The sequence below is a fragment of the Aptenodytes patagonicus genome, chromosome 2 (genome assembly GCF_965638725.1).
Source record: "Aptenodytes patagonicus chromosome 2, bAptPat1.pri.cur, whole genome shotgun sequence".
Classification (NCBI taxonomy): Eukaryota; Metazoa; Chordata; class Aves; order Sphenisciformes; family Spheniscidae; genus Aptenodytes; species Aptenodytes patagonicus.
The window spans coordinates 14959407-14986558 of record NC_134950.1 but is presented as its reverse complement, the minus strand read 5'-3'; the positions used below and the strand labels follow the sequence as shown (position 1 = coordinate 14986558).

The window sequence follows — 27152 nt, the reverse complement described above, 5'->3', positions numbered from 1 at the left end:
AGCTCTAACTTATGCCACATGAGAAAGGTGTTCCAACATTTCCAAACGCTGGAAATGAGGAGGAGAAAGAGATGTAAATGACTGGGATACTGTGTTTGAGGAAAGCAACAACACATTTCTTCAAGGAGCGTTGTTTCTGTGAAGTCCTGTAAGAGACAATGTGTGAAAAAGAGCCCAAAAAGCAGTACACTCAAGTCCAATTTTGGATTACTTCTGAAGGGCAACACGCTGCATATCACATTGCAGAAGTCAGAAGAGCTGTCAAGGATTTTTACACATATTTTCTGCCTGATTCACAGGTACCATGAATTATAGTTGTAGGGTATGTCTGTGTCAGTTCACTTGCATTTCTTGGGCACACCCTTCATGTGTTCTGCAATCCTGACCTCTAAGCCAGTGCTGCTTCTGAAGCACTGACAGGTCACATAGAAAGAATGCTAACGAATATTGGTCTCCTCCCACCTGCAAGTACAATTAGACTGCTGGCCCAGATGCCACATGAACAGCTTTAAAGCAAGGGCAATAAAAGCATCTGAGAAAGAAAGGAAGACTGACAAAAATCTAATACTTCTAAAGATAGTTACCAGGTTTTGGTCTTTACCTAAGCACAATAATTAATGGGATAAGATATCATTCCAGACTTGGGATAAACACCACATGATAAAAGTAAATCACCTTCTACAACTCTGCAGACTGAACACTTTCTGCGAAGTAACTTCCCCAGCATGGGAAAGCACCTGCTTGTTGCTAGTCAAGAGCCTCCTGCTGTTGCAGGGTGGCTGGGTAGTAGCAGAGCTGCTACCACACTGCTGTAACAGAAGCATGCACAGGTATCAAGAAGACTACTCTGCTGTCACAAAGGTGGTCGATATGAAGACAGTTACTAATGGTGCGTACTGTTAGGGTTCCTGAATGGTACAAAGCTGTTAATAAGAAACATTCTCATTGCTACTTCCCACTCTAAGTTTTGAGATTCACTGTAGATATTTTCATCAGGCTTTAAAACACTGTACTGACCACTGTAAAAGGTTTACCTGGAGAGGTGATGGAAGAGGTTAGAAAGAACCACAATGCCAAGATTTTAGAAAGGTCCTGACTTATACCCACGCATATCCTGACAACAGGAACATTTGCATCTACAGAGGAGCATCTCCTGAGATGAATCCTGACTTGCAGCATTTTGGAATTGCCAGCCATTCAATGCAGTCCCCAAGCCTGCAAAACCTTTCACTAAACACTTGCCTAAGAAAGAGAATCAATTCAAGTCTGCCTTAAGAAGTCCCAGAATGACTGGCTTTTAGAGAGCTGAAGGATAGATCAGCACCCAGCTAACCAGGCTCTTAACATGGAAATGTTTCTTTCTGCGACTGACTTCTGCAATGCTGTTACGGGTTTTCTGAAAGCAAGAGAGACCTGCACTTCAATATGGAGCATCAGACATCTCAGTTACGTGAAACAGCCTCTATGAAATGAAGTGATTTAAAAAAGAGCGAGAGAGACTCCAGGAGCAGTTTGTGGGAAATCCATGTTCTTAGATAAGAAATTTTACTTGTGTGATAAAGTAAAATATTGTCCCATATACACTTACCTACTTGAGTGTGAGCTCATGCAAAATGTTAGTCATAACTGAGGCATTCACGCTCTCATTCATATTTTATATCTTCCACTTTAATAAGCTGTTTATTACAAAGTTATTTTCACATAGTCCTTGTTCTGAATTTGTTTTAAGGCCTGCCTGGATGTTATGGCATCAAAACAGAAAGTGAGGAGTATAAAGCCATCAAATGACAAATGCAATGAAATTTCAGGATATTATTTATTATTTTTAATAATAAAAACTCAATAGTATACCAAGATGAAAGTTGTTCACATTAAAGCATTTTTATTGTAGAGTCATAAGGCTGTGCAAAGCTAGAACAGCATTTGCTTAAGGAGGCTAAATTGCTTCTCTACCAGCTAAGTTTCCCTCTACCTTCTCACACTGATACTACAATGAAAATAAAGCACACAAGTTATCTCCAGTGCCTTTCTTAAAACTTTTAGTCAGGTGATATTGTATTTTTTTTCTTTATTATTATTTTTGGATTGTGGTAAAAACCCACACAGGTGGAAAGAAAAATAAGTGTAATTTTTCTAAGCTTTCTTAATCACCCTAAAAAAGGAATAAAGAATTTGCACCATCTCTAACTGCTACATTCAGTCCAGCGGTGATGTGGCAGGAAGGCAGTAAGTACATTATTTCTCCTTCCATTAAGTTCTATTTCTACATAGTCTTAAATACTTACCGGAATTGGAAACGTGATCAGTTGAGGTGGAGATCTATGGTCCAGATTTCTGCTCTTGTTCTAGCTTAGATTCATTGAAGATTTCTATGACTCCACCTGGTTCAGTGGGTTAGCAGGACCTGGGTTTGGATATGAATTATATTATTCATACCACCACAAGCGTTGAAAGCAATGCGGCACATCTAACAATATATGCAGAAGATGTTTAAGCATCACACCTCTCATCATATAGTTGAGAGGCAATAGTCAATACAATATAGCCTGACCACAGCTATTCCATTTTACAAAAGCACTGGAGAGCGCCCTCGTTGTCCACTTACTTGGAACCTGCCCTGACTCCTGCTTTTATACCTCTGTTAAGCTACTGCCTGACAGCTGGCAAAGATAAAGCTCCCCTCTCCAGGGGTCAATTACACTGAGCATTTCCAGTACATGACCACCGTACAGTTGCCTGAGGCATGACTGGGGAGTAATCGGGACAAAGATATGTGATCTCCCCACAAACTAAAATTGCACAGGATGGTAACAGCCGCACACCAATACTTAAAACTAGAGATTAAATCCTGCCTGGATGCCTCTGGAGCAGGAGAGAACATACCAGTCCACAAAGAGATACTGCTTTACTGGCTCTATGAGTTATAAGGAACTACTTAGAAAACTTAGTAGGCTTGGAAGAACTGCAAGAGGACACAAGGGCATCCGCGCCTACTTTGTTGAGGGCAAATTCAACCCACTTCTAAGTTAACCCACTTCCAATGTGTTTTGACAACCTTCCAATGTGTTTTGACAACCAGATGACAAACAAAGTTTACGGACACAAGGCATGTTAGTGCAAACAATTTGAAATTGAGTCAAACTAATTTGTTGTCCATGTTGGGCCACTGCACTTGCAATCAGTTCCAGTGCTTTTCAATAACCTCCTGCAGAGGACAATTACATGACTGGTCACTGTGGCTTACACAAAACAAAAAAAGTTCAATATTCCAGCTATGATTCTGGTCCAAGGACAAATTTGGCAACTTCACTTTTCTGCACTCAGAGAAAGCCACTAATTATTGGAAAAAAGCAAGCTCCGTATTTTTCAAAAAATCACCTATCAGTCTAGAATTAGCAAGTCCTCAATTTCTTTGGGAAAGCCGTTTAATCATTTTGATATATTTTTGAGAGATACTATCAAAAGATACTGCTTCCCACAGTCTTTTGCTACCAATTATAATTGCAGGTTGGTACAAGTGAGTGTTTCAGACTACGATTGTTTATACTATTATTTTACTGTGGGTAATTCATTGAGGTACAGAATGGATCCAGCACATCAGAGCTTTTGCCATACAAAAGTGTTAATGACACTACAGTTTACAGCATTTTTTTCTGCCAGATGGATGATCATATTGGTGTAACAGTTCCCAGCAATTTCTGCAAGTCAGCAATAGACTGTACAAGATTTAGTGGATGCTGTTTACCTAGAGCTTGCTTACATAAAGAGTATGCAAATACTTGCTTACTACTGAAGGATTCACTCAGATGGGACGTAAGAAAGCATGTTCTACTTTGCCTTAAATTTTCAAGACTACTATGACTAAGAAGAGATGAAGTTTCTATCTTTTCCTGTAAGTTGTATTCTGACATCTGGCATTCCAGAACCAAGTAATAAATGCTCAGACACTGTAATTGTTATTTTACTGACAACTAACTAGCTCTCTAATAAAGGGGAAAAACAAACAAACAAAGGGTCAGTCCTGAAGCACACCTGGTGAAAATAAACAGTCTGCCAGGGAAATGAAAGCCAGGCCTCATTCATCAAATTCAACAAAATAAAAAGGCTCTGTGAGTTCTTCAGAAGTGGTGTCTCTGAAGGTCAGAACTGTATTGCAACAGTAGGGATCTGTAAGTAAATACTGCAAGTTTTTCAAGGCAGACTTCCATCAATGTTGACAGAAATATCTCAAACACTACAGGTCTGGATCATGTACAAAAACTGAAACAGACTCATGTGGGCATATATTGTGCTCATTTAGGTTGCATTTTCTGGACATAGAAGTATTTGTGCCACCAAATAACCCAGAAAATCCATTTTTCAACTGAAATATTAATTAAGTATCAATAAAAACTGCAAACTCAGGACACACACAGTTTTCTACTCCATCAGCCTGGTAGGGGTTTTCTGTGTTTTGTGGGTTTTTTTTAAAATACCCTTATTACTCCCTCACATCTTAAAATATTCATCTCTTCTAGTATAAAACACAACACCATCACTGAGCACATGAAAAGTCAGTATTAAAGCTGTGCTGCTCAGATCTCAGAAATCAGGAAATGTCAGCTTTCAGGTTGCATGAGCACTCTTATCTCTGTCCTTTACTCATACATATTTCCACAGAGACTTCGGCTATGTGTTCATATAGTGACTGCTCAAATACATGAGTTATCCTACCTTGCGGAAGACTGCGAACAACAAACTGCTGGAGGGCAGGAGGGTATTAGGAGGAAATATGCTTGTCCTGTACTCACACTCCTCCCTAAGTGCTGCTTCTGGGCAAAGGGAGGGTTCTAAGATAGATGCACCTTCAGCCTGATGTAGCATACTCATAATCACAGCTATTTTGCTGCTTTAAAAATGCATACAAAATATATTTGAATACCATGTGTACTGAGGTTTGATAATCCATGAAAATCATTACAACACATAGAAACTGCATACACAACAGATTAGTTGTAAGAAGTTAAACTTACTGATAATTACCTTCTATACAGGAAATGATACTGTAATTCTAGTTTGAAAAATTCGTTTTTAAATAAAGCAGTAAGAGAACAAAATGAAAGTATACTCTTGATTCACAGAATAGCAGCAGCCCCTCTAAACAGACATTCCCTTTACACAGAGAAACGTGCAATAGAACCGATATAGAAACTCATAACAATTAGGCATTGCATATATTCCTAACAAAGGAGACCAAATACATGTTTCAGTAAACACATACAGCACAGGTGTTGATGACTATGATTATAGCCGCTTGACACCTTTCATAATCATCAAGTGTTGCTGAACCACAACCACTGAGGCTGAAAATTTCCATGCAAGTTATTTTGCATCAGACTGATTTTGGTAGGCTTAATTGTTGTTGCCAAAATTTCAATGGTTTTCAATACAAGGTCAGAGAAAAGACTTGCAGTTCAGTTAAAAGAATTAAATAACTATGGGGAGGAAGAAAAAAACCCCACAGTTTCTAGGTGGAAAGCACAACTTGAGAGTAAGCCTTTGTGCCAACATGCCGTCTTCATGAAGATCAACCACAACTTGTTCATGTTAGAACCTTTAAAGCATTTCAGTCTGCAACCACTCAACAGACCCACTCAAAAAGTCATTTCAAAAGATTGTGCATGCTCCAACCCCAGGCTAAGGGACAGAGTCATGCAAGCCAGGTAGTGTGTTTGTGGAGCCAGATACAGTAAGAGAAGAAAACTGTCCCTCCTGTACTTCTACAGGTTTCCACTACTGGAAAAGACGACTGTTCAACAGAAGGACCAAAAATCTGAAAACAGAAGAAAAAAATTTTAAAAACACTAAGACTAGGGCAAGAAAATGATGGAAGGTCCCAGTTAGATGTGACCAAAACAGAGCCTGAATTTGCAGTCTTTTGAATGGACATTCATCAGTACCTGAAACAGAAGACTCAAGACTTCCTCTACTGTCAGCCAGTTGCTGTGAAATTCACTGGCAAAATGAAGCTCTCATTGTCCTCCAGTGACTGGTCCCTGTAGAAGATTAGAAACCATCACATACATCTATAATGGCCATAAGCAGTCAGGGACAGCTCCACTGAATTCAGCTCTGGTGATGAGCAATGTGGGAATCAATGCAGTTCAGCACTGTGAGTTAAAGTTGCAGTTTGTGGGTGCACATGCATTGAAATATGTATTCCTCCATTACAGTATCACAGACCATTCCCTCATAAGGCTCTACCTCGCTCATGGCCTGGAGAGAAGACTGCTCATGAATATTCCACGCGATCCCTCATCTAGCCTGAGAGCTGTGCTCAGGCAAAGCTGTGTCATGCTGCAACAGTGCACATCTACAAATTATGAAAGCGATATTAAAGGTGCGGGAAATTAGACCTGGACGATCCAGTGACAGTGTTTCTCCTTGAACCATTCACACAGTAGTTTAAGATTTAGCCTTGTCAAAAAAAAAGTCTTGTACAGTTGTATGACCAATGTATTCTTTCAACCTGAGTAGGTAACTGTTTCTGCTTTTGTTAAAGAAAATTCATGCACCAAGATAAAATCTCCTGGAAGCCTACAGTCCTTGAATTACTTTTCTGAATGGACACCAGAGAACATCTGAACTTACAGAATCATAGAATCATACGATCGTTTAGGTTGCAAAAGATCCTTAAGACCATCATGTCCAACCGTTAACCTAGCATTGCCAAGTCCACCACTAAACCATGTCCCTAAGCACCACATCTACACGTCTCTTAAATACCTCCAGGGATGGGGACTCGACCACTTCCCCGGGCAGCCTGGTCCAATGCTTGACAATCCTTTCGGTGAAGACATTTTTTCTAATATCCAATCTAAACCTCCCCTGGCACAACTTGAGGCCATTTCCTCTTGTCCTATCACTTGTTACGTGGGAGAAGAGACCAACACCCACCTCGCTACAACCTCCTTTCAGGGAGTTGTACAGAGCGATGAGGTCTCCCCTCAGCCTCCTTCTCTCCAGGCTAAACAACCCCAGTTCCCTCAGCCGCTCCTCATAAGACTTGTGCTCTAGACCCTTCACCAGCTTTGTTGCTCTTCTTTGGACACGCTCCAGCATGTCAATGTCTTTCTTGCAGTGAGGGGCCCAAAACTGAACACAGTATTCAAGGTGCGGCCTCACCAGTGCCGAGTACAGGGGCACGATCACTTCCCTACTCCTGCTGGCCACACTATTTCTGATACAAGCCAGGATGCTGTTGGCCGCCTTGGCCACCTGGGCACACTGCCGGCTCATGTTCAGCCAGCTGTTGACCAACACCCTGTCGTGGTTTAACCTGGCAGGCAGCTGAACACCACACAGCCGTTTGCTCACTACTGCCGCAGTGGGATGGGGGAGAGAATTGGGGGGGGGAAAAAAAAAAGTATAATTTGTGGGTTGAGATAAAGACAGTTTAATAGGACAGAAAAGGAAGGGAAAATAATAGTAATAATAACGATAAAAGAATATACAAAACAAGTGATGCATGATGCAATTGCTCACCACCTGCTGACCGATGCCCAGCCAGTTCCCGAGCAGCGGTCACTGCCCCCTGGCTAACTCCCCCCGGTTTATATACTGAGCATGACGTCACAGGGTATGGAATAGTCCTTTGGCCAGTTTGGGTCAGCTGTCCTGGCTGTGCCCCCTCCCAGCTTCTTGTGCACCTCCAGCCTTCTCAGTCGGTAGAGCATGGGAAGCTGAGAAGTCCTTGACTAGTGTAAGCACTGCTCAGCAACAACTAAAACATTGGTGTGTTATCAACATTATTCTCATACTAAATCCAAAACACAGCACTGTACCAGCTACTAGGAAGAAAATTAACTCTATCCCAGCCGAAACCAGGACACCTTGTAAAAAAAAAGTCTTGTACAGTTCTATGGCCAATGTATTCTTTTGACCTGAGTAGGTAACTGTTTCTGCTTTTGTTAAAGAAAATTCACGCACCAAGATAAAATCTCCTGGAAGCCTACAGTCCTTGAATTACTTTTCTGAATGGACACCAGAGAACATCTAAACTTCACAATCTGAATCCCCCAAGAGCTTTTGCAAAATCTCAAACCCTGAGATTAGGTAATCTATTAAACCCAAAGAAGCCACAAGCGCAGAAAAAAAGAAGCAATGGCATTTGCACAAGTAGAATATACTCTTGCCTAAAAATGGGACAAACAGTGTGAACCCTGCTTTCCTTTAGATTGATTTGGTATCTGCACTTTGCAGTCCCATCCCAGCAACACAGCATTAGATCAGGAAACCTTATGGCACTACTTTATGTAGCGTACAGAGGCCAAAGATAGCTCCACAGTTAAAATCCTTTTGTTGATCTGATCCAGGCTACATCAGTCGATGGCCACGCATTTCTGAATCAGAAAAAATACCTGAAGTGTTATGCCTTTGGAATAAATGGGTCTTCAAATAGTTATTTTCATTATCATTTTTATGACAGTGCAAGAGCCACTTCTGATGTTGCAAATATAAGGAAATGCATAGCATGACATAAGAATTAGATATCTGCCCTACAGTGCTTTTTACAGCAATTCCCAGGCACAGCTCTAGAAGTCAGTCTCCTACCAGGCTGTAGGTTCTGGTACCTGTCCCAGCAAAGAGAGCATCACATGCAGCTTAAGCAACAAATGTTTATCTGATCTAGAAAGAATGTATAAATAGACATGGAAAACAGATGGTATTAATAGGGTATGTGGGGAATCTTGTACAGAAATGATGCCTAAGAAGAAAATTAAAGCAATAGCAGGTATGTGAGAATGTATCAGCATCCCACTGGATTCATGAGAAATGTGTAATAGATTGTTTACAGACATCATCTTTGCATATGTCACATTCGGTACATTTGCAAAATCCAAGTCACAGGGGAATTCTAAAAGAAGACAGAGGAGGACTTTAAATCTCAGAGTTAGGCTTTCTATATTACATGAATCCAGCCTAACAAGCTCTCTGGTCAAACACAGGAAAATATAATAGATTCAAACCCTAGGAGAAAAATGTCGGGGAAAATACACATTACACATACAAATTACTAACTAGTCTTACCACGTAGTTTCCTAAGTACAAGTACTTACCCCAAATGTGATGTTTACAACAGGGGTACATCTAGTAGCATGCAGAACTGCTCACATCCAGCTTGAAGTGGGAATACAAAGATAAGTTGCCCTTATATCAAAAGTTTTACCCTAGACCTCGTCTGACATACTGATTGAACAAGTAGGAAAAACCATGTGTAGAGCACAGGAAGAACAGCTGGGTAACTGCCAGATTATTTTATCTGTGGTTTTGCTAATTAGTTTCTCCCGCTATGTGGGGTGCCTATCTCAAGGCTCATTTGAGCTTCCCAGGGGCCTTTGCTTCTGAAGGCCTAGACTCTCAAGAGCAGAAAAACAAATCCGCAAATACAAATCACTCCCTACCCAAATTCTCACAATGAGGTTGTAGAGTATGCCGGAATCTAGAGATTGCAGGTATTTCTGCTAAAGGACCACTGTGACCATGCAGCCCGGGTGCTGCATGTACACATACTTACCATGTATTTTTTCACCCACCTTTGACACCTTTTAAAAACTCGATTCTGTCAGCATCTACTGTTTTTCCTAGTGAGCACTTCCACTGCTGAATGACCTGCAAAGCCAGGATTCATTTTCTGACTACTGAATCACTCAAGCTTCCAATTTCAGCTTTTGAACGCATGCTGTTGTCCTGCTAAGTCCCTATACCCAGTTATCAAGTCACCTATCAACCTCCCTTTCAGCAGCTTCATCTCCTGTAACATGACAACACAAGGCTCATCTTCCAGGCTTGGGAAAAGGCTGGACTCTGCCTATCCATCTACTTCTACGCTATTCTTAGAATTAAAACATCACAACTGGACACAGTATCCTAGTAGGAGACTTAAGCGACCTGAACCGTGTATGTTACAACAGTCCCTGCTATTCAATACAACTTTTATAACAAGAGATTACATTAGTCCCATTAGCTTTGCAATTAGAGTACATGTAACGTGGCTACCTACAATAACTCCCAACTAATTTTCTTCTTTGACAGCCTGCTTTCCAAAGGAGAAGAGGGCATACCTGCGGGATGTAGGGATTTCTCATATATTGCACAACATTTCGCTACAATAAAACAAATTTTGCCAGAACCATCTAGCTAGATTATTTATACCACACTTGTACCATTAACCTGTCCTGCTAATTGTTTGCTACCACATCAACCGCAACACTTAGGCAACCAACACAGAAAGTCTGAACGATGCTGCACAACCAGCTAAACCAGGGGACAGCAATAAAGGCCCTTTTCAATAGTGTCTCCCTACTGCGTACGGGCATCTGTCAGTGAACCAGCCTGACTCCAGCATGCAGCATATGGACTTAAAAGGCACATGTTTAAGATGTCGTGTGATCCTAAGCTGTATGCTTTGGGGGCAGAAAAACATACTGTATTCCGCACAGTAGCTGTTAACTACTAAACTCGTACCCTTGCCAACGGAAAAGAAAAAAGAAAGAAAAAAGTACCAGGTTAGTTTGACAGGCTGGGCATCAGGATGACTGGTATTAACTATACAATGCAATTCTTAGTTGACAGAAACCCAAATTAACTGTTCCATTATTTTGGCAGAATTGGCAAGAGGCTAACAGGTCTGTAGCTCCTTGTGTTGAGTGTAATAAAAAGAAAAAAGTCCCAGACCATCATTTTTTAACAGAAAGAAGCTTTCTCCATGAGACGGACTTGGAATGAGTCAGTATGATATGGGTCTGAATATGGCTTAATGTGACAAAAAAAGGACTGTACGCATCTGTGAATGGCAAATTCAGAAGTAGATTAGCTTAGGATAATGGTTACAGGTGACATTCATCACAATCAAGCTGTCTTTTGTTTGTTTTTGATAAGCGAATATATGACAAGCTTTATCTACATGCATATAACATCCATAAACCAATGGACACAAGCATTTTAGCATTGCAATTTAACTAGTGCTTGACAGCGGATTGGATTGCAGTACTTCATAGATTTGATATGCTCATAACAGATTGTCACATTCCTGGCATTTCTCCAGACAGTGTTTATACTTAACAACAGCAACAAAAAATTAGAACACGTAACAAACATTTCCTATATAGGCCATTTGGGATTATTCCACATTTGGCACTGTTTTTTGAATAACCTTATTAATCCATCTTCAGGTTCTGAGCTGTTATATTTAGATCAAGAACACATAGTGCAAGATAAAATCTACAAAACCTATGCAAAACAAACATTAAAAAGTGTACATTCAAAATGATAGTCAAGGAAAACCTTGACTAAATAGAATGTCTGTGCTGATATTCAAAACCCAGCTGGACGCAGTCCTGGACAATCTGTTCTAGCTGACCCTGCTTGAGCAGGGGGGTTGGACTAGATGATCTCAAAAGGACCCTTCCAACCTAAGTAACTCCAGGATTTGGTGATTTTGACCTGTGAGCAGGTCAGTAATCTCAATTCTGCAATTCACTGCACCCAACAGAATCTGCAGAGAAAGTGACTGGGGTTTATACACATAAACTTGTTTGGGGGATCAAACACTTGTGTAAAAGACTTCCCTGTAATCACAGCACAATGTCACCAGGCCCTGTGTAATGCAGGTGCCCTGTCAGTACAGCTGACAGGACTGGGATTACATTGATGGCTTGCCTCAAATACACGGCACACTGACAAAAGATACACCTTTCCTCAAGGGTATCATTGTTCTACATTTCACAAAACAGAACAAAACCTCAGATTCCCCTTGGGGGAGCATTTGGATTTTTTAGTCAGTGATTAAGAAGCAACATTTTTGTCTGTGGAACTTGGAAGCTTCTCTTACCAGCCTAGTGGGCAGGAATTCCGCTGCGCTTCAAGCAGAGCTATTGAGGAACAGGGTGAGGTCTGCACAGCCTGATGTGTTGCAGGCTCTTCAGGTTCTGAAGACTTCTGTGGGATAGCTCATGTTCTGACATGGCTTTTGGGTTTCTTTTGGTTTTTTTATTTGGGTTTGTTTAGGGGTTTTTTCATCCTTTAACCCTGCTTCTGCTGTAAATATGCAGCAACATAGTCCTGAAAGACTAAAATCTACAGCAGACTGTAATAGCAGCCACTGAAGTTCAGTAGGAACAGAGCACCTGATTTTCAGCAGCAACACAGCCCTCAAATGTATGTGTTCACATATTGGATTATGTTAGATAGTAGCTGTAGGTAATAATAAGCCATTAGAACAGGAGTCCCCCAAGTTTCATCTGAGGTTAACCACTTAATAGTGATTGCTGTATAACAGAGTTTGCCTCTGAGAAGTACTCTGGGGCTCAGTAAGGTTAATGAAACCTCAGGGGAGGGAAGACTATATTTTGTTGGGTTTTTTTAAGGAGTCATGCCTTTAGTGCACCTTGTTAAGAAGGTTCATGGATTAATCTACATGTCCATGTTTCAGACCAAAATGGCTTGTTAAGATCCTACTTTTTCATGTGTCTAGGCTCACATTTGTAGGTGTAGGGTTTCTGTTCACAGGTAACAAAATCAATTAAAAGACGCAAGTTTCTCACAGTGGATTCCTGTTGTTGAGTAGCAAGCAATTCTTCTGGCTATACACAGAAGGACAGAAAGCCTTCTCCTGCACCAGTTAAGTGTTGATCACCACTAGGATCTGAGGAATCAGAGAAACACTTCACAGGGTGTACAGATCCTTGTTGGTTGAAGGGCTGAAAATCAATTCCTGAATGCAGTAAGGGCTTGGACAGAATCCAGCCTTTTTTTGTTTGTTTGTTTTTGTTTTTGTTCCAAGAGCTCCTTCCACTGAATTCAGAGAAAAATGCTGGAGCTGGGTCCTTATATCTTTGCTAAAAGAGCCAGGTATTTGTGACCTCCCTCTGCTGTGCATTCTACGATAACAAGGATAAAGCTCAGTGTCAAGTGCACTGTACCGGACCCTGTCAGACTTTCAACCTGTTCAATTAACTATATCAAATCAAACAATAATTTTCACTGGAACACTGGGAAGCATTTTTTTACTGAAGGCTATTCCCTTGGCAAATCTTGACTTTCGGAGGCCAGCTGTTTTAGCACTTGAGCGGTTCAAAAAAAAGCAGCTTTGGATTTTATTTTTATTATAATAGGGGGGAGGTCGGAAAGAGAGGCGTGCTTTTTCCTCCAGTCTCTTTGCTCTCTGTAAAAGGCTCAGCTGGCTGGGCTGATATTTCCAAAACCAAGATCATTTTCAGAGAGAGACATGAAAAAATTAGGAACTGACAAGCTAATTAGAAGAGACTGAAAGCCAGGGGTAAGGACTGGCTTGTCTTACACCCTCCTAAGAGTAGTCATAGAATCATAGAATCACAGAATCATTGAGGTTGGAAAAGACCTCTAAGATCATCGAGTCCAACCGTCAACCCAACACCACCATGTCCACTAAACCATGTCCCTAAGGGCCACATCTACTCGTCTTCTAAATACCTCCAGGGATGGGGACTCGACCACTTCCCTGGGCAGCCTGGTCCAATGTTTCACCACTCTTTCAGTAAAGAAATTTTTCCTCACGTCCAATCTAAACCTCCCCTGGCGCAACTTGAGGCCATTTCCTCTCGTCCTATCACTAGTTACTTGGGAGAAGAGACCAACACCCACCTCGCTACAACCTCCTTTCAGGTAGTTGTACAGAGCAATGAGGTCTCCCCTCAGCCTCCTTTTCTCCAGGCTAAACAACCCCAGTTCCCTCAGCCGCTCCTCAGAAGACTTGTTCTCCAGACCCCTCACCAGCCTCGTTGCCCTTCTCTGGACACACTCCAGCACCTCAACATCCTTCTAGTCGTCACTGATTACACAAGATTACACAAATGCTGATACTCTGTTGGGATAAAACCTCCTGTAGTAACTTACAGGGGCTGCTACGATGTCGCTTCATGCTAGAAAGCAGGTTCCCGGTCCGGCATCAGGCAGTGCGAGCGCCGCTGCCAACAGCCGCGGCAGAGCCGGCGGCCGGGGCGTTAGCCTGGGTGCCAGCTCCCCCCCGAGGAGCCGAGCGGTACTGCACCCCGCCAGCGGCGCCGAACTTCTCTTCGGGCTTCGCAAAAGGAAGAGGTAAACAGCCACTGTTTTCCCAAGCGCGTTTCCGATTCTTTCTAAACACCAACCCGGCGACACCTGGGAAGTACTGAAGACTGCAGGCGGCTGTTTGCCTTTGCTCAGCCACAGCGGGGGAATTCAGGGCGCGGGCACCTGCACAGGGCGAGCCCAGTTCTTGTTGGCAATGCCGTGAGTCCTGACAAAGGGCCCAGGCAAGAGAAAGCAGAAAGCAGCTGAGAACACGGAGCCATGACAGAGGGCAAAATTTAGGATATGAGTTAATCCATTTGTTAGAGATTTGGTGCAAGAGTGGATTTGTTGGCTACATATATATATATGTATAAAAAAAAAAATATAGACACAGCAGAGAAGCTGGAGTCACAGCATAATCTGCAGAGGGCATCTGGCTTGAGAAGAGTCACAGGGGGATTAGACAGTGGTGAGAGTTGGAGGTGAGAGAAGGAACACAACGAATTGCAGACCAATCAGTTGAGAGAGATTACATATGCACTCGCTTGTTTGTGTCACAAAACAGAAATCAAACTCTCGGCCGCGGCTTCCTCCAGGTTCAGGTTTCAGGAGACCTTCCTTCTGCGTTTCATCATTAGGTTAGCTGTGTTATTAGACCGGGGCACACTGCCAAATAATTATAAGATTACACTAAGACTAAATCCCCATATCATGAATAGCACATGCTGGCAAGTAACAAGCTGAAATAAAAAGAATAAGCTCTAGCTGCTCACTGATATCACAAACACACACCCACTAAGCAGCAAATTAATTCACTTCTTCAAAGTAAAGAATTGTAAGGTCCTCTAACAACTCCTCCACTTAATCACTGAAGTTTTCCCCATCTAAGTTTTCCCTACCTACAACTGAGCCATAAAATTGACTTCATGTCTGTACAGCAAAGACGACAAATACTCCTTCCCAGACAATAGCACGAGTAATCTGAAAGGAGACCCTCCAGTACCTCCCATTCCCACCAGAATGGGAACCAGAACTTGTGAAGCGCTGCAGGAAAGCCTGACTTGGTGGGAAATGAGAGGCCAGCAGTATTAACCAGCAGTTTAACTGAGCTGGAAAAATAAGTTCCAGACTCCACAGATACAGCAGAAGTTTTTAAAAAGCAACACAGAATTACAGCTTAATGAGACTTTGGTCAGGGCACAATATTTGGAATCATCACAATTCATAGGAAGGCCTAAATATTCAATGGCCAGTTCTAAACTAAGGACCCTGTCCTTTGAGTGGAAAGACTCCAGGCTGTTACGCACCATATTGAAGTAGTTCATCAGTATTAATCAAGTGGGGAAATAAAAAAAAGGAAATAAAGAAGTGCCATCAGGGTTAACAATTCTACATTCCATGAATTCAAGCTGTCCCTTGGAGGTCTCCAAGTAACAACAGTGCTTCACCCTGCCTAGCTTCTAGATAATGGGATCATGCAGCCTAGTGATCAATCAAGGAACATGGTAAAGTAATCATGTAATCACTAACAGTTGGTGATGGTTCCAAAAACCTGTAGAAAAAGAACTTCCTAGGAAACAAAATGAGAGGGTAGAGCTCCAGTATTTGGCAAAGTGTTAGAACTATTAATAAAGTAACCAATACCCCTGTAAAGCAGCTAAAGAAAAAATAGTTGATAAAAAGCATGCTTTGTCAAGAACATGTGAAAGGTCACAGAACAAAAGAAGGTAAAGACAAAGTAAACGGTGAACATAAAAGAGGTGTTTTCGTAACATCTTCTCTTAGCTATGTTAAGTCCACTAAATTAATCTGTTTGGAGGCATCCCTCACCCCTCCACTGGTCACTTCAGCAATTTACTCTCTTACCCTCGGTCTTACGAATCCCACTTAAGTTGGATGCCTGAGTCACCCAAGACAGATAGGGTAAGCAGCCAAAGGCTAAATCAGTAGCTCCTAAGCTTTTTGGTTCTGTCAGTAGATCACAATCAGTGTTCAGTTCTTCTTGCAGACACACCGCGCAGCCTTATCAGCAAACTAGGAAATACCACAAAGCTTTACAATATGGTTTGAGAATTCCTGAAATAGGCTTTGCTAAGACATTTGATACAGTTTTCCATATCTTACCCTAATTCACATTTTTAGCTCCCCTCCGAGTAAGAAACAGAAATTGATTTTGAAACCAGCTGCTATGGTGAGGTTCTGGGGGTGAGTTTTACGGGATACTGATGTGAATCAGTGTTTTGTAGAGAATACAGTGGATCAGGTTTACAAAGACTGTACAACAAAGATCTTTTCAAGGAGAAGGGTAAAAGTTGGTAAGATCTCTAGTTAGTAAAAGTTGACTAAAATAAATAGAACAAGATTAAATTAAAAATGAAAAACAGGCTTGTGTTAGAGGGAAGGAATAATCCAATTATCATTGCATGTAACTGAAACATTAATTCCCCAACAGCAGTGCTCTGACAGCACTTGAGGAGTAAGTACTCAGGAGCAAGTAAACACTGCTTCAAATGAAGAGCAATATACATTTCTCTCCTGTCACCTAAATACTCACACTCTAAGGGTACAGAACTTATCTAAGCTAAGTTGACAGGGAATTTCAAATCTGAAGCTAAAGGACAGGAATTATACTTTGCAGTTCAAAGATGATTTGGATTCTGTGTTACACATCAGGTAGGAGTAAAAGCTACAGCACATCTGGCTACCATGGCTCTTACTGAATTCTTATATAGCGACAGAGTAAAGAAAAAGAGGCAGCTAGAGTGCAATTCACTTCTGAGTATGCTGTAGAGCAATCATTTATTGAAACCATGAGAGATCTTCCCAGGTAGTTACAACTGGAGAGAGCATACCAAGGAAAAGCAACCAGACCCAAGAAATATCCAATAAGACAGGAAAAAGTGTAAAACATTCATCAGCTACTTGCACAGCAGATCTCATAGCTGATAACAGAGCAGGAGCATAGATAGATATAAAAGCAATAACATTAATATGTCGCTGGTAAGCAAGGCCAAAAATGCCTCAACCGCCCTTCAGCAAGTTCCCTTTCCTATTAAACAGAACAGATGATAATATCACTTATTCCACACAGGATTTTATGTAACAAATAATGGCATTAAACACTCCCCACTGGTTTGCACACAGAAGAGAAGATAGCTCCACTTCATGACTAATTGACTCCGTTTCTTCTTACGCATATAGGGCCTAGTTCTCCTATGCACAAGCAGCAAGTTGGTTTAGCAATGAGGACTTTGTCACGGCAGCTAGTTAGAAAACGTTCTCCTGTTCCAGATCAATTAAAAAAACCCTCATAAAAAAAAGATTACTTTCTGCCATAATACTCCACAGATGTTTTTCACAGAAAAGCCAATTTATCAGAAAATAAGCAACTATGTTAATACTTAAGTTACAACTTCCATGAAGTGTTCAAGTGCCTCACTGTCCCCTTCTCAACTGCGGATGAGCCTTCCTGGTCATAACAGATCTCTCATGAGCCGTTACAGTTTTGCCTCCTGTTGTGGGATTTCACTATATATTGCATGAGCTATAATCTGACTGAAAAGCCAGACCCAGTAGCCATTGCTGAGACATGAGAGAAGGTTACTTTCATGCAAAATTTTCTTTATTGGCAAGAGGTTGAATAATGAAAAAAAGATTTCCACTTTCCAACTATTTGGCTTATGCAACTTCTTTCAATTCTATGCTATATAAACACAAGGTTACATTAATATATTTCTGATATTATTTTCTGTGCAAAAAGAACAGTTGCCACATATTATGCAAACAGGAGCCTTATCCAAATGCCCGTCACTCTTTGATGTGTTCCACATTAAAAATTTGAGAGCAGCTAAGTATGAAACAGGGAAAACTCTTTAGTCCCTCACATTTTCCAATCACAGCTCCACAAAGAATCCTGCAAGTAAGTCTGACCTTATCCAGGCAGCAGGATAAAAGCTCTCTCCAGGGTGAAGCAGTGATTTTATTTTATTTTTTAAACCGCAGATGGATGTAGTCAGGATTGATCTGACAGCCCACCACCCAACATTGCTGTTAAGACCTCACAGAAAGAGCAGGGAAAAGTGGCATAAATAAGGACCGTGGGCAAGGCTGGCTTAAGCTTTGCACCACGGAGAAGGGAAGGGCTTCACAGAGATGGCTGGAGATGGAAGTTGCTTCTACACCACCACTACCAGATGTACACTGCTTGGGAGGAGATATCTATTGCGCTGAAGAGCACTGTCACATGCAAAACAAGGAAGATAATATTTTATCGGAAATACCCTCCATTTGGACACAATGAAGGTTCTTTTTGTTTCTACTAAAAAAGTCTTTTCTTCTGTGAATAAACTAGATGCTTTCTGAGATACATGACAGTGCTGTGGAATGCTCAAAACTTGCTACAGGTTTGGGACCAAACAGAGAAAAGTGTGGTAAGCAAAACTTTAATAATCCTTTAAAGGAGGCTAAAGTACTTCCTACAATACCTTGCCCTGGCCCAGGATCTTCTTCACTTGGTACCAGTCCTACACCTGATCATTAAAACAGTCCTCTACCAATAACAACCTAGAGGGTAGGTTGTGACCAGTTTATAAGGGACAATAAAACAATGTCCAATAAAATAAGCTAAGAAAAGATGCTGGTTTGTGTAGTCTTCTGCACTGTAACTACAGTAGGATTTGTGAGAAGACTCTGGAGGGCCAGGTGTCAGGTAACACAGACGGGGAAGCATTGGGGCGAACACCTATTGAGGTCACCTTACCGAAGACCTCATTTTGCTTCTTGCATCAGGCCTCACATTAGGTATGGTGTGTCACTGGCGCGCGAGAGATTTTGGGTCAATGTGATACTCATCAATAATGGAAGGATGAAGGACAACAAAACTGGAATCATTTGCAAGGGAAGGATCAGGAAGTGAGCAGAAGTTGTTCCAAATGAAACGGACCTGTTAACAGGAAGACTCAACTGGCTCAAACAATGTCTTTTATACACATACCACAACACATTTAACAACACTAGTATCTATCTCTGTTTTACAGACACCAAAACATATATGGGGAGGATGAACACGATCAGGAGGTCACAACATGGTGAATAAAGCCACCTGGTTTTGGTCACTCTTCCTGCCCCAGAGGTAGGAATGAAACCCTGGCCTCGTGCGCTCCACTGCACACCTTTCATCCCCAAGTCACTACATTGGTTGCAGCACAAAATTCAGCTGAGTTCCGTGAAACAAAGGGCATAATTAAACTATATATGTTCTGGAAATTGGAAAGATATCTGGCAACACTTTGATAAGAAAAAGAAGCCCTTTCTCTGTATGGAGACAGTAACTTAGACCCTGAGGATTCAGTGTGCTACCTAAGAATACCAGAGTAACCTGAAACGGAGCCAAGATTTCTCCAAATTCCAGTGTAGTATCTTAATCCACGAGACCATCCCTTCACCAACACATTAAACTTGAGCATTTCAGCTGATAAGATAAACCCCTTACATTTGCAAAGATATTATTGAAGTGAAAAAAAAATCAATTCAGATTTTAAAGGCAAGATTTCATATTAATTTCATAAAAATATATGTCAATATAGCTGATTTAATGCAAGCATCTTTAGAGGTTATAGAATTAGCCAGATTTTAAGGCTATTTGCAGCTGGTTTCCAGTAGCAGTTCATTTTTCATTTTCCGCGGTGCCCTTTGGTATTTAATGAATATTCGTAAGTTCTGGTCCCTTCTAAAACTAAAAAGAGGTTTTCTTGAGTCCTGTTCCTTTCCTCCTTAAAAGTTTAATTTAAAAAGGCTTGAGTCCTATCAAATTCCTTGACTTGGACCAAGGTACCTCTTGGGTATTACTTTGACAGAATGAGGTTTGTTTAATGATTATAGCATTAAAACCTCATGCTCTGAAGACATGCATTAGCACGCTGGGGAACATGGCATAAAAACAAGAGATGAAGCAGGGTTTCTTTCCTTCCTTCCTTTCTTTCAACAAATCAGTTACTAGGCAGTTACTTAGACATCTTCTTTATTACTTTGTCAATGGACCATTTTCCCCCAAATGGTTATTCCTTAGTCATCTTATGCCCAGTCTTGCTCCTGTTAATGCTGAGGCATTGCAAAAATCTTCATTTGTTTCAATGGTACAGGATAAGAACATCAAAGAACAACGCATCTCTCAAGTACTCTCTAGTCATTTAAAAGTATTGCTGCCTGGCAAATTCAAAGCCACAAACGCACACTGAAAGCAAGGTCCATTTCTCAGGTTTGCCCCCTGGAATATACTGGTATAAGATGAGTATAAAAAGCTGGCCAGTCAGAGCAACTTTTTATGTCCCTCACACTGGTGTAAATGCCAACACCACCTGTAGAGCCTCTGGTGACATGGCCCTACTATTACATTGCTTTCGTGGTTGTACAGGCCACTGTCATCTTTGTTCCCCCTTTTTTATTGCCTTATTTTTCCTACCGCTGCTAATTCCTGTGAGGTGCCTTTAGACCTCGCTCAGTGTTAGTCCTTCAAATTCTTTTGGTTCTGGCTCTGGGTCCAACACCATGAAAATTACCTCTGACCTGCTGCTGTGTAAGTCAACCAAACGCTCCACTCCCCGAACTCAAGGATTTTGTGTATAAAAAAAGTCTCCCAATTTCTTATTAGACCTTTCCCTATTTAATTCCAACTGGCTGCAAAATGCATTTCACTGGTTCTGAGGTACTCAGTAAGTGCTCAGGGAATCACAGGACCACAGAAGAATTCAGGTTGGAAGGGACCCCAGCAGATTTCTAGCCCAACCTCTTGCTCAAAGCAGGATCAGCTATGAGATCAGATCACGTTTCTCAAGGTTTTATCTAGCTGGGGCTTGAAACCTTCCCAGGACAGAGACTGCGCAACCTCTCTGAGCAACCTGTTCCAATGCCCGACTGTCCTCATAGGGAAAAAGTTTCTCCTTATGTTCAACCTCTTGTTTCAGCTCAAGTCTGGTGTCTCTCATACATCACTGTGAAGGGTCTGGCTCCATCTTTTTGATAACATCCTTCTACACACTGAGGGCTGCTGCTAGTCCCCCCATCCCACCCCAGCAAGCTGCCTCTTCCCCAGCCTGAACAAGCCCAGCTCCCTCAATCCCCTGCTCACAGGGCAAGTGCTCCAGCCCTGAGCATCTTGGCGGCCCTCTCCTGAACTTGCACTGGAGTGTAAGTTCCAGCACTGGAGATCCAAGAACTGGAGTCTAAAAAGCGCAGAGTAAAGGGGAATAATGACTATCCTTGATCAGCTCGCTATGCTGCTGTTAATACTGCCCACGATTCTGTTAGCATTCTTCGCTGCCAAAGCACAGCACTGGTTCATTTCATCTTCCTGACTATCAAGACCACAGGTCCTCTTCATCAAAGCCACTCCCCAGCCAGCCAGCCCCAGGCTGAACGGGGTGCAAGGGACTCATCCTTCCCAGTTGCAGAACTTTGCACTTGTTCTTGTTGAATTTCATAATGTTCCTGTTGACACATTCCTCCAGCCTATGTCTGGTCCCTATGCCTAGGTCCCTACGAATAGCAGCCCTACTCTTGAGTCTATTGACTGTTACCCCTGATTTGCTGTCATCTGCAGATCTCATGAGAGTACACTGTCCCATGGCATCCTCAAGATCACTGTTAATAGGAAGATCTTTTTTCTTACTAGGTAAATCACCAGAATAAGCATTTTTTTGGTATACATCTGCAGCTGCTCTTTGTCAGGAGTAGTAAAAAGGTATAAAATGTCCACCAAGGAAAGGACATTTTGGGTTGCCTTTTTGCCCCCTACGGTAATCAGCAACTAACAGTCCCAAGTAAAATGCCACATTTTTCAACACCTGTGGTTAACAACTGCTAGATATGTTTGCCTAAGACTATTTTCCTGGCTTATGACCATGCCTTAGATTTTATCTTCAAATAAAATTTAAATATCCTTTTCATGCCACTTTCTTCAAGTTCTTTTCCATCATATTTTTCCATATCAAAGCAGCCTGTAAAGTCACTTTAATTCCTGAGAAATTTTCAACAATCACATCACTTTTCCATAGCCGTATCTGGAAACAGTTACACTACCTTGGCTTAATCTTCACATCAGTTTCCATGCTCCTTTCATGCTCTGCTTTTTTTGAGCCACAAATCCACTGTTCTATCCCCTTATTAGATTTCAAAAAAAATCAGAGTCACAGGGATGAACAACACTGGAAATATCCTCCCGAGTTATTGATTTCACTCATAATATTATCACAATATACTTTTATAAAATCCGTACAAACATTGATCGCATTTCTTCTTTTCTTTGATAGTTACTGAATTGAAGTTATTTTCTTTCCTGCAGACTTACTTTCTAACACTCGTACGAATATTTTCCTTATACCTCTTTTGTGTAAAGTAAGAAAGATTGATCTTGATTCTTCTTTTTCATAGAGGTCTATAAAGTTTGAAGTTTTGTGCATCTGCAATGAAACTACAAGGTTTCCATCTATGTTTATGCTGAAATGAAAACAACTTTTTCTTCCTTTCAACTTCACCTCACAGTGCCTTAATTCTAAAAAAAGACAATATGATAGTAAAACAGAACCAGAAAAAATTTAAAAATAGCTTCAATTTTTTCTGGTAGCGCTCTGGATGCAGTCAGCTCTGTACACATGGGTGGAGACACAGACTACCTTCCTATGGACTGCATTCAACAGATGAGGACTTAGAGGAAATGAGCACAATGGTTATGTACTAAAACTCAACACTTACCAAACCAATACAAACCACCTCTCATATACATATAAGTGTGTATGCGTATTCATGGCTACATAGTAAACAAATATCGGTAGTTTAGTTTGCCATGTTTGCAATCATTCATATATTATCAGAAAGGAAAGAACAGCAACAGGATTCAATGGAAAATTTGAAACACCAAAAGTACACATATACGAACAGACACTGATTGAAACATGCATTAGTTAACAATACATTATTGTTAAGACTGAGGTTTCTATATGAAACTCAGATCTCCGCTTGATATTAAATGGCTGAATGCCAATTCCCAGTTTTGTATACCACCACTTCAGAGAACAAATTAGTGTTCCACATTAAACTTTTTACAGATTAATTACTGCCTGGGATATGAGTAAAAATGTTATTTAACTCCCAAGTTACGTCTGTATTTATATTAATCCAGTTACTCTGCTAAACTGATGTCAGCTCGAAGTGGTCAGCTAAAATACCGCTACAGCAAACTGAGTAGGAGTTAACAAGTCAAGCAGATCAACAAAATCAATATCAGCTTCTAAAGTAAATAGGAAAATAAAATACAATTATGCTTTTTAATATATTCTTCTAAGACAAGACACCAAGTGTTGAAGGTTTGGAGATCCTGCATGTATTTGGGGGACAAACCACGATCGAACAAACAAATATTTTTTAGACTAGACAAGGAAAGTATGTGCAAGTGGGAAGCCTCCTATCCAATAAAGGAAAGATTGCAAGAAAGAACAATTGTTTGTACTCGAGCTACGCTTGGGACAGAAATCAGTTTCATTGGCTGGAAATAATAGTTTAGATTGATACTAGGAAAATACCAACTATAAGGACCATAAAATACTGTAAGAGAGAGATGTAAAAATCTCCTCCATTGCAAATTTTCTAGAACAAAGTTAGACAAACATCTGTCAGAAATGAACTTGCTGTATTGATCCTGCTTCAGCCCTAGGGAGGGGCTCAGTTGGGCTTGCTTCCCATCCTACATGTTACGGACTCTTAAGTTTAACTTAGAGAAGGAAAAAAAAAAAAAAAAAGGCAAAAAAGCATATGAACTCAAGGTGAAACACCTCAATGAAAAAAACCCCACCCTCTTTTACATTCTTCTTCATAGGACATTTCTTAATGTTTGGGGGTTTTCTTATTTATTTATTTGGAATGAACAGAGTGTGGCCCTTACCCACATACAGACTGACTTCTTTCCTCATTATATTAACCCTGAATAATCTGAAATTTATCTTTTAGAGAGATGGGGAAATCACTTACCACATCCTATGAAAGCTGGTATATTCCCCCTGCTCTAAACCTTGCAACTCTCTAGTCATACAATCAACAAAAAGCCCTCAGTGCACAGTCACAATCTGTTAACAACAATCTGCCACATTTTAAGTAAGTGAAATATTTCTGATAGTGCATACTTTACCAGTTATGTCATGCTGTTTGAATGACTCACTGTAGATCTGATACTGATTAGGGCAATGTTTCTTCAGCCATTTGCAGACATCCTGCTGGGTCCATAACGCCACAGGCTTGGTCAGCTTCACAGTCCCTGACTAGAAACACAGAAATGAAGAACAGAAATGATGTTTAGTCCACACACAATTTTCAGAAATATTAATCTGTGACGTCCATATACGGTATTAAAATAATAAATGCAAGATAGGAGCTGCTCTGACTGGCAGATATCCAATAATCACCACGTTACAAGATACTTCTTGAGCATTGGAATTTTTGAAGACTAGAGGAAAGTCTGTCATCCCTTGAAAAATAAATTGTTAATGGCTTTTCTTGTACATCAAAAGCACGTTACACAAGACCCAGCTATTCAAATACATCATGCAGGAATCGCACACAGTGAAAGGTTCTTTAACATTATTTTGCATTGCATCCATGTTCCTCGCATCACAGAAACATATTGCACCATGTCTGACTTGAATAACAGTTTAAAAAGGGACTAACTGACTGCACCCGAAGGGCAATAGTTGCAGCCTTTGAAGCCTTCAAATTCACAAGAGGTATGTACGTTTGTGTCCCAGTTTGGATATAACCATGGAAGACCAGGAGTATCCTCAGGCCAGGCATGCTTCTCAACTACAATTAGAAAAGATCTTGCAACAAAGCCCTTTAGTGCAAGCAAGCTTAAAGACTAATTCTGCCTGGGAAAAGGAGACTACACACCAATGGAGGTAGAGCTGGTGATACCTGTTCATACTGAGCATTTCAGCTGACATCATTCCTAGTTTGAGTGATGTTTACAAGCAGTTTTAGTTTTTCTGCTTCCTTTTTACCTTTAACCCTACTACAATCGTCATTATGTGAAATAAGTAGGACTCCTGCTTAAAACAGTTGCATCTTTATAAATAAAGACCACTGTTCAATACTTTCCTGAAAATTCAGTTTTATAATAGATTATCTGAACAGATTAATAGTTTATACATAAAACATTCGTAAATTAAGTCAATTGCATTATCATATGTATAAAGTCACATTTAATTTAATCAAACAATTCACCTTTGCACATACACTTTTTTTTAACCATATAAAAATGCTGAGTTCTAGACGACCTGAACTGCAGAGATTTAGAGCCTCTTGTCAAAGTAGGCAAAATCACAAAAAAAAGAAAATATATTCGAAGTGATTTCTTCTTTTTTTTGCAACAGTCTGCTCAGGAGACTAAGAAAATCTTAAATAGATGGGAGGTTATTACCGACAATAAATGTTTAACATTAGACATGGCTGATGTTAGTGGGTGTGAACACCAAAGTATCCATTTACTTTATGATTTTGTCAAAGAACTGAGTCTATGGAATAAAATCGAAGTATGTTTGTTCCCACACTGTGCATGCAGAATACCTGTCCTCCAGCTCCTTGGTGGTGTAGAAGGTTCAAGAGAAGTTTTTCTGCACAAATTTGAGGTGAAGGGGAACGTTATCTCAACCATTCTTCTCCATTAGGACTCATGGCAGATTCCCTCGATGTTGCCAGCCAGGGTTTATCCCAGCATCTATGCAGATGTACTTTGTCAGACAGACCTTTTCGAATTTGCTTTGAAATTTTTCATTACTAGAAGCCCAAAGGACCAAAGCAGTTTTAAGCTTGTGCTTTGCATGTCCTATTAAGTCCATAAAGTACATCATGCAAAGACATTAAGTTAGGGCCAGGGAATATGGCAGAGCTAAAATTCCAACGGGCAAACATGTCTTGAATTTCTCATGTCCAGTTTTCCCTATCTCTTTTTCATTGCCTAGGTAGAAGTTAAATAAACAGCAGGAAAATTATAGTTGAATATATAATACAATGCACATCCCTTAGCTCAGCCTTTTTTGTTTTGAACAAAAATACACTCACCAGAAACATGAATCCTGTTTCAAACACACAAATAGGCACCATCCACGTTTAGAGGTATCACAATAATGCACCAAACCACCTCAAATAATTGATTCTCATCTTTTGCTGCCACCCACCAACCTGCAGCAGGCACAAGCCTGACTGACAGACTTGGCGTCCACAAAAAAAGGAAAAAAAAAGAAACTTCCAGAGGTGTTAATGGTGCACTGTAACTAGGACAGCGCTTGCTCTAACACTATCCTTTCTGAGAAGCACGTCAGTCTTCTGCACATACAGAAACCTGCTCTGGACACTGCATAGGTCTGGCGAATGGTCTGGAGAAGGGGCAACCTCTGTAGGGAGAGCAAGTGCCCTGTAACTGTTCCTCATGCAAGTAGGAAGATCAAAGGCCCCTCTTCGCACTTCTCTAGCCTACTTTTTACTGCTGTTTGAGTCAAAGAAGACACTGAATTTCAATGACGAGCCCGATATTATGGTATCAGTTAGCTGATTTTTATTACACGCATATATAAATGCGTGTCCTTCACAAATACATCAAAGAAAAAAACAAGTAAAAATAGCTATAAACACAAGCAGTCTCTCTGATTCCATAGAAATCCCTGGACAACAGGGTCAAGACTTCAATGTGTATCTTTATATGAGTTCCTGCTTAAATTTAAAGATACTTCCTGAGCACTGGAATTTTTGAAGACTAGAGGAAAGTCTGTCATCCCTTGAAAAATAAATTGTTAATGGCTTTTCTTGTACATCATAAAAATACTTAAATTACAAATATTTGTATACAAATATATATAGCTAGCTATAGATTTACAAGCTATTTATTCCTAGCTAAAGTACACAAGTAATGCCAATGTTTGTTTTAACTAAGAGGTTGCTTTTTTCAGTTCAGCAACTATTCTCTTAAAAGGTTTACGCATCATCATGTTAAATATCTGAAGAACAAGTTTATCAGCAATTACAGTACAAATTTAACATTTCCC

At 40.7% G+C, this 27152-nt stretch overlaps 1 protein-coding gene across 3 annotated transcripts in view; it reads right to left on the bottom strand.

Moving 5' to 3' along the window:
• Positions 1-27152, bottom strand: part of SAMD12 (sterile alpha motif domain containing 12) — a 184531-nt gene that overhangs the window by 112741 nt on the left and 44638 nt on the right. For 2 of the 3 annotated variants that reach the window (XM_076329194.1, XM_076329197.1), the window contains exon 3: positions 24248-24377. In XM_076329194.1, the coding sequence (XP_076185309.1) occupies positions 24248-24377 (130 nt within the window). The remainder of the gene's footprint in view (positions 1-24247; positions 24378-27152) is intronic. The other variant, XM_076329196.1, reaches the window with a different exon arrangement.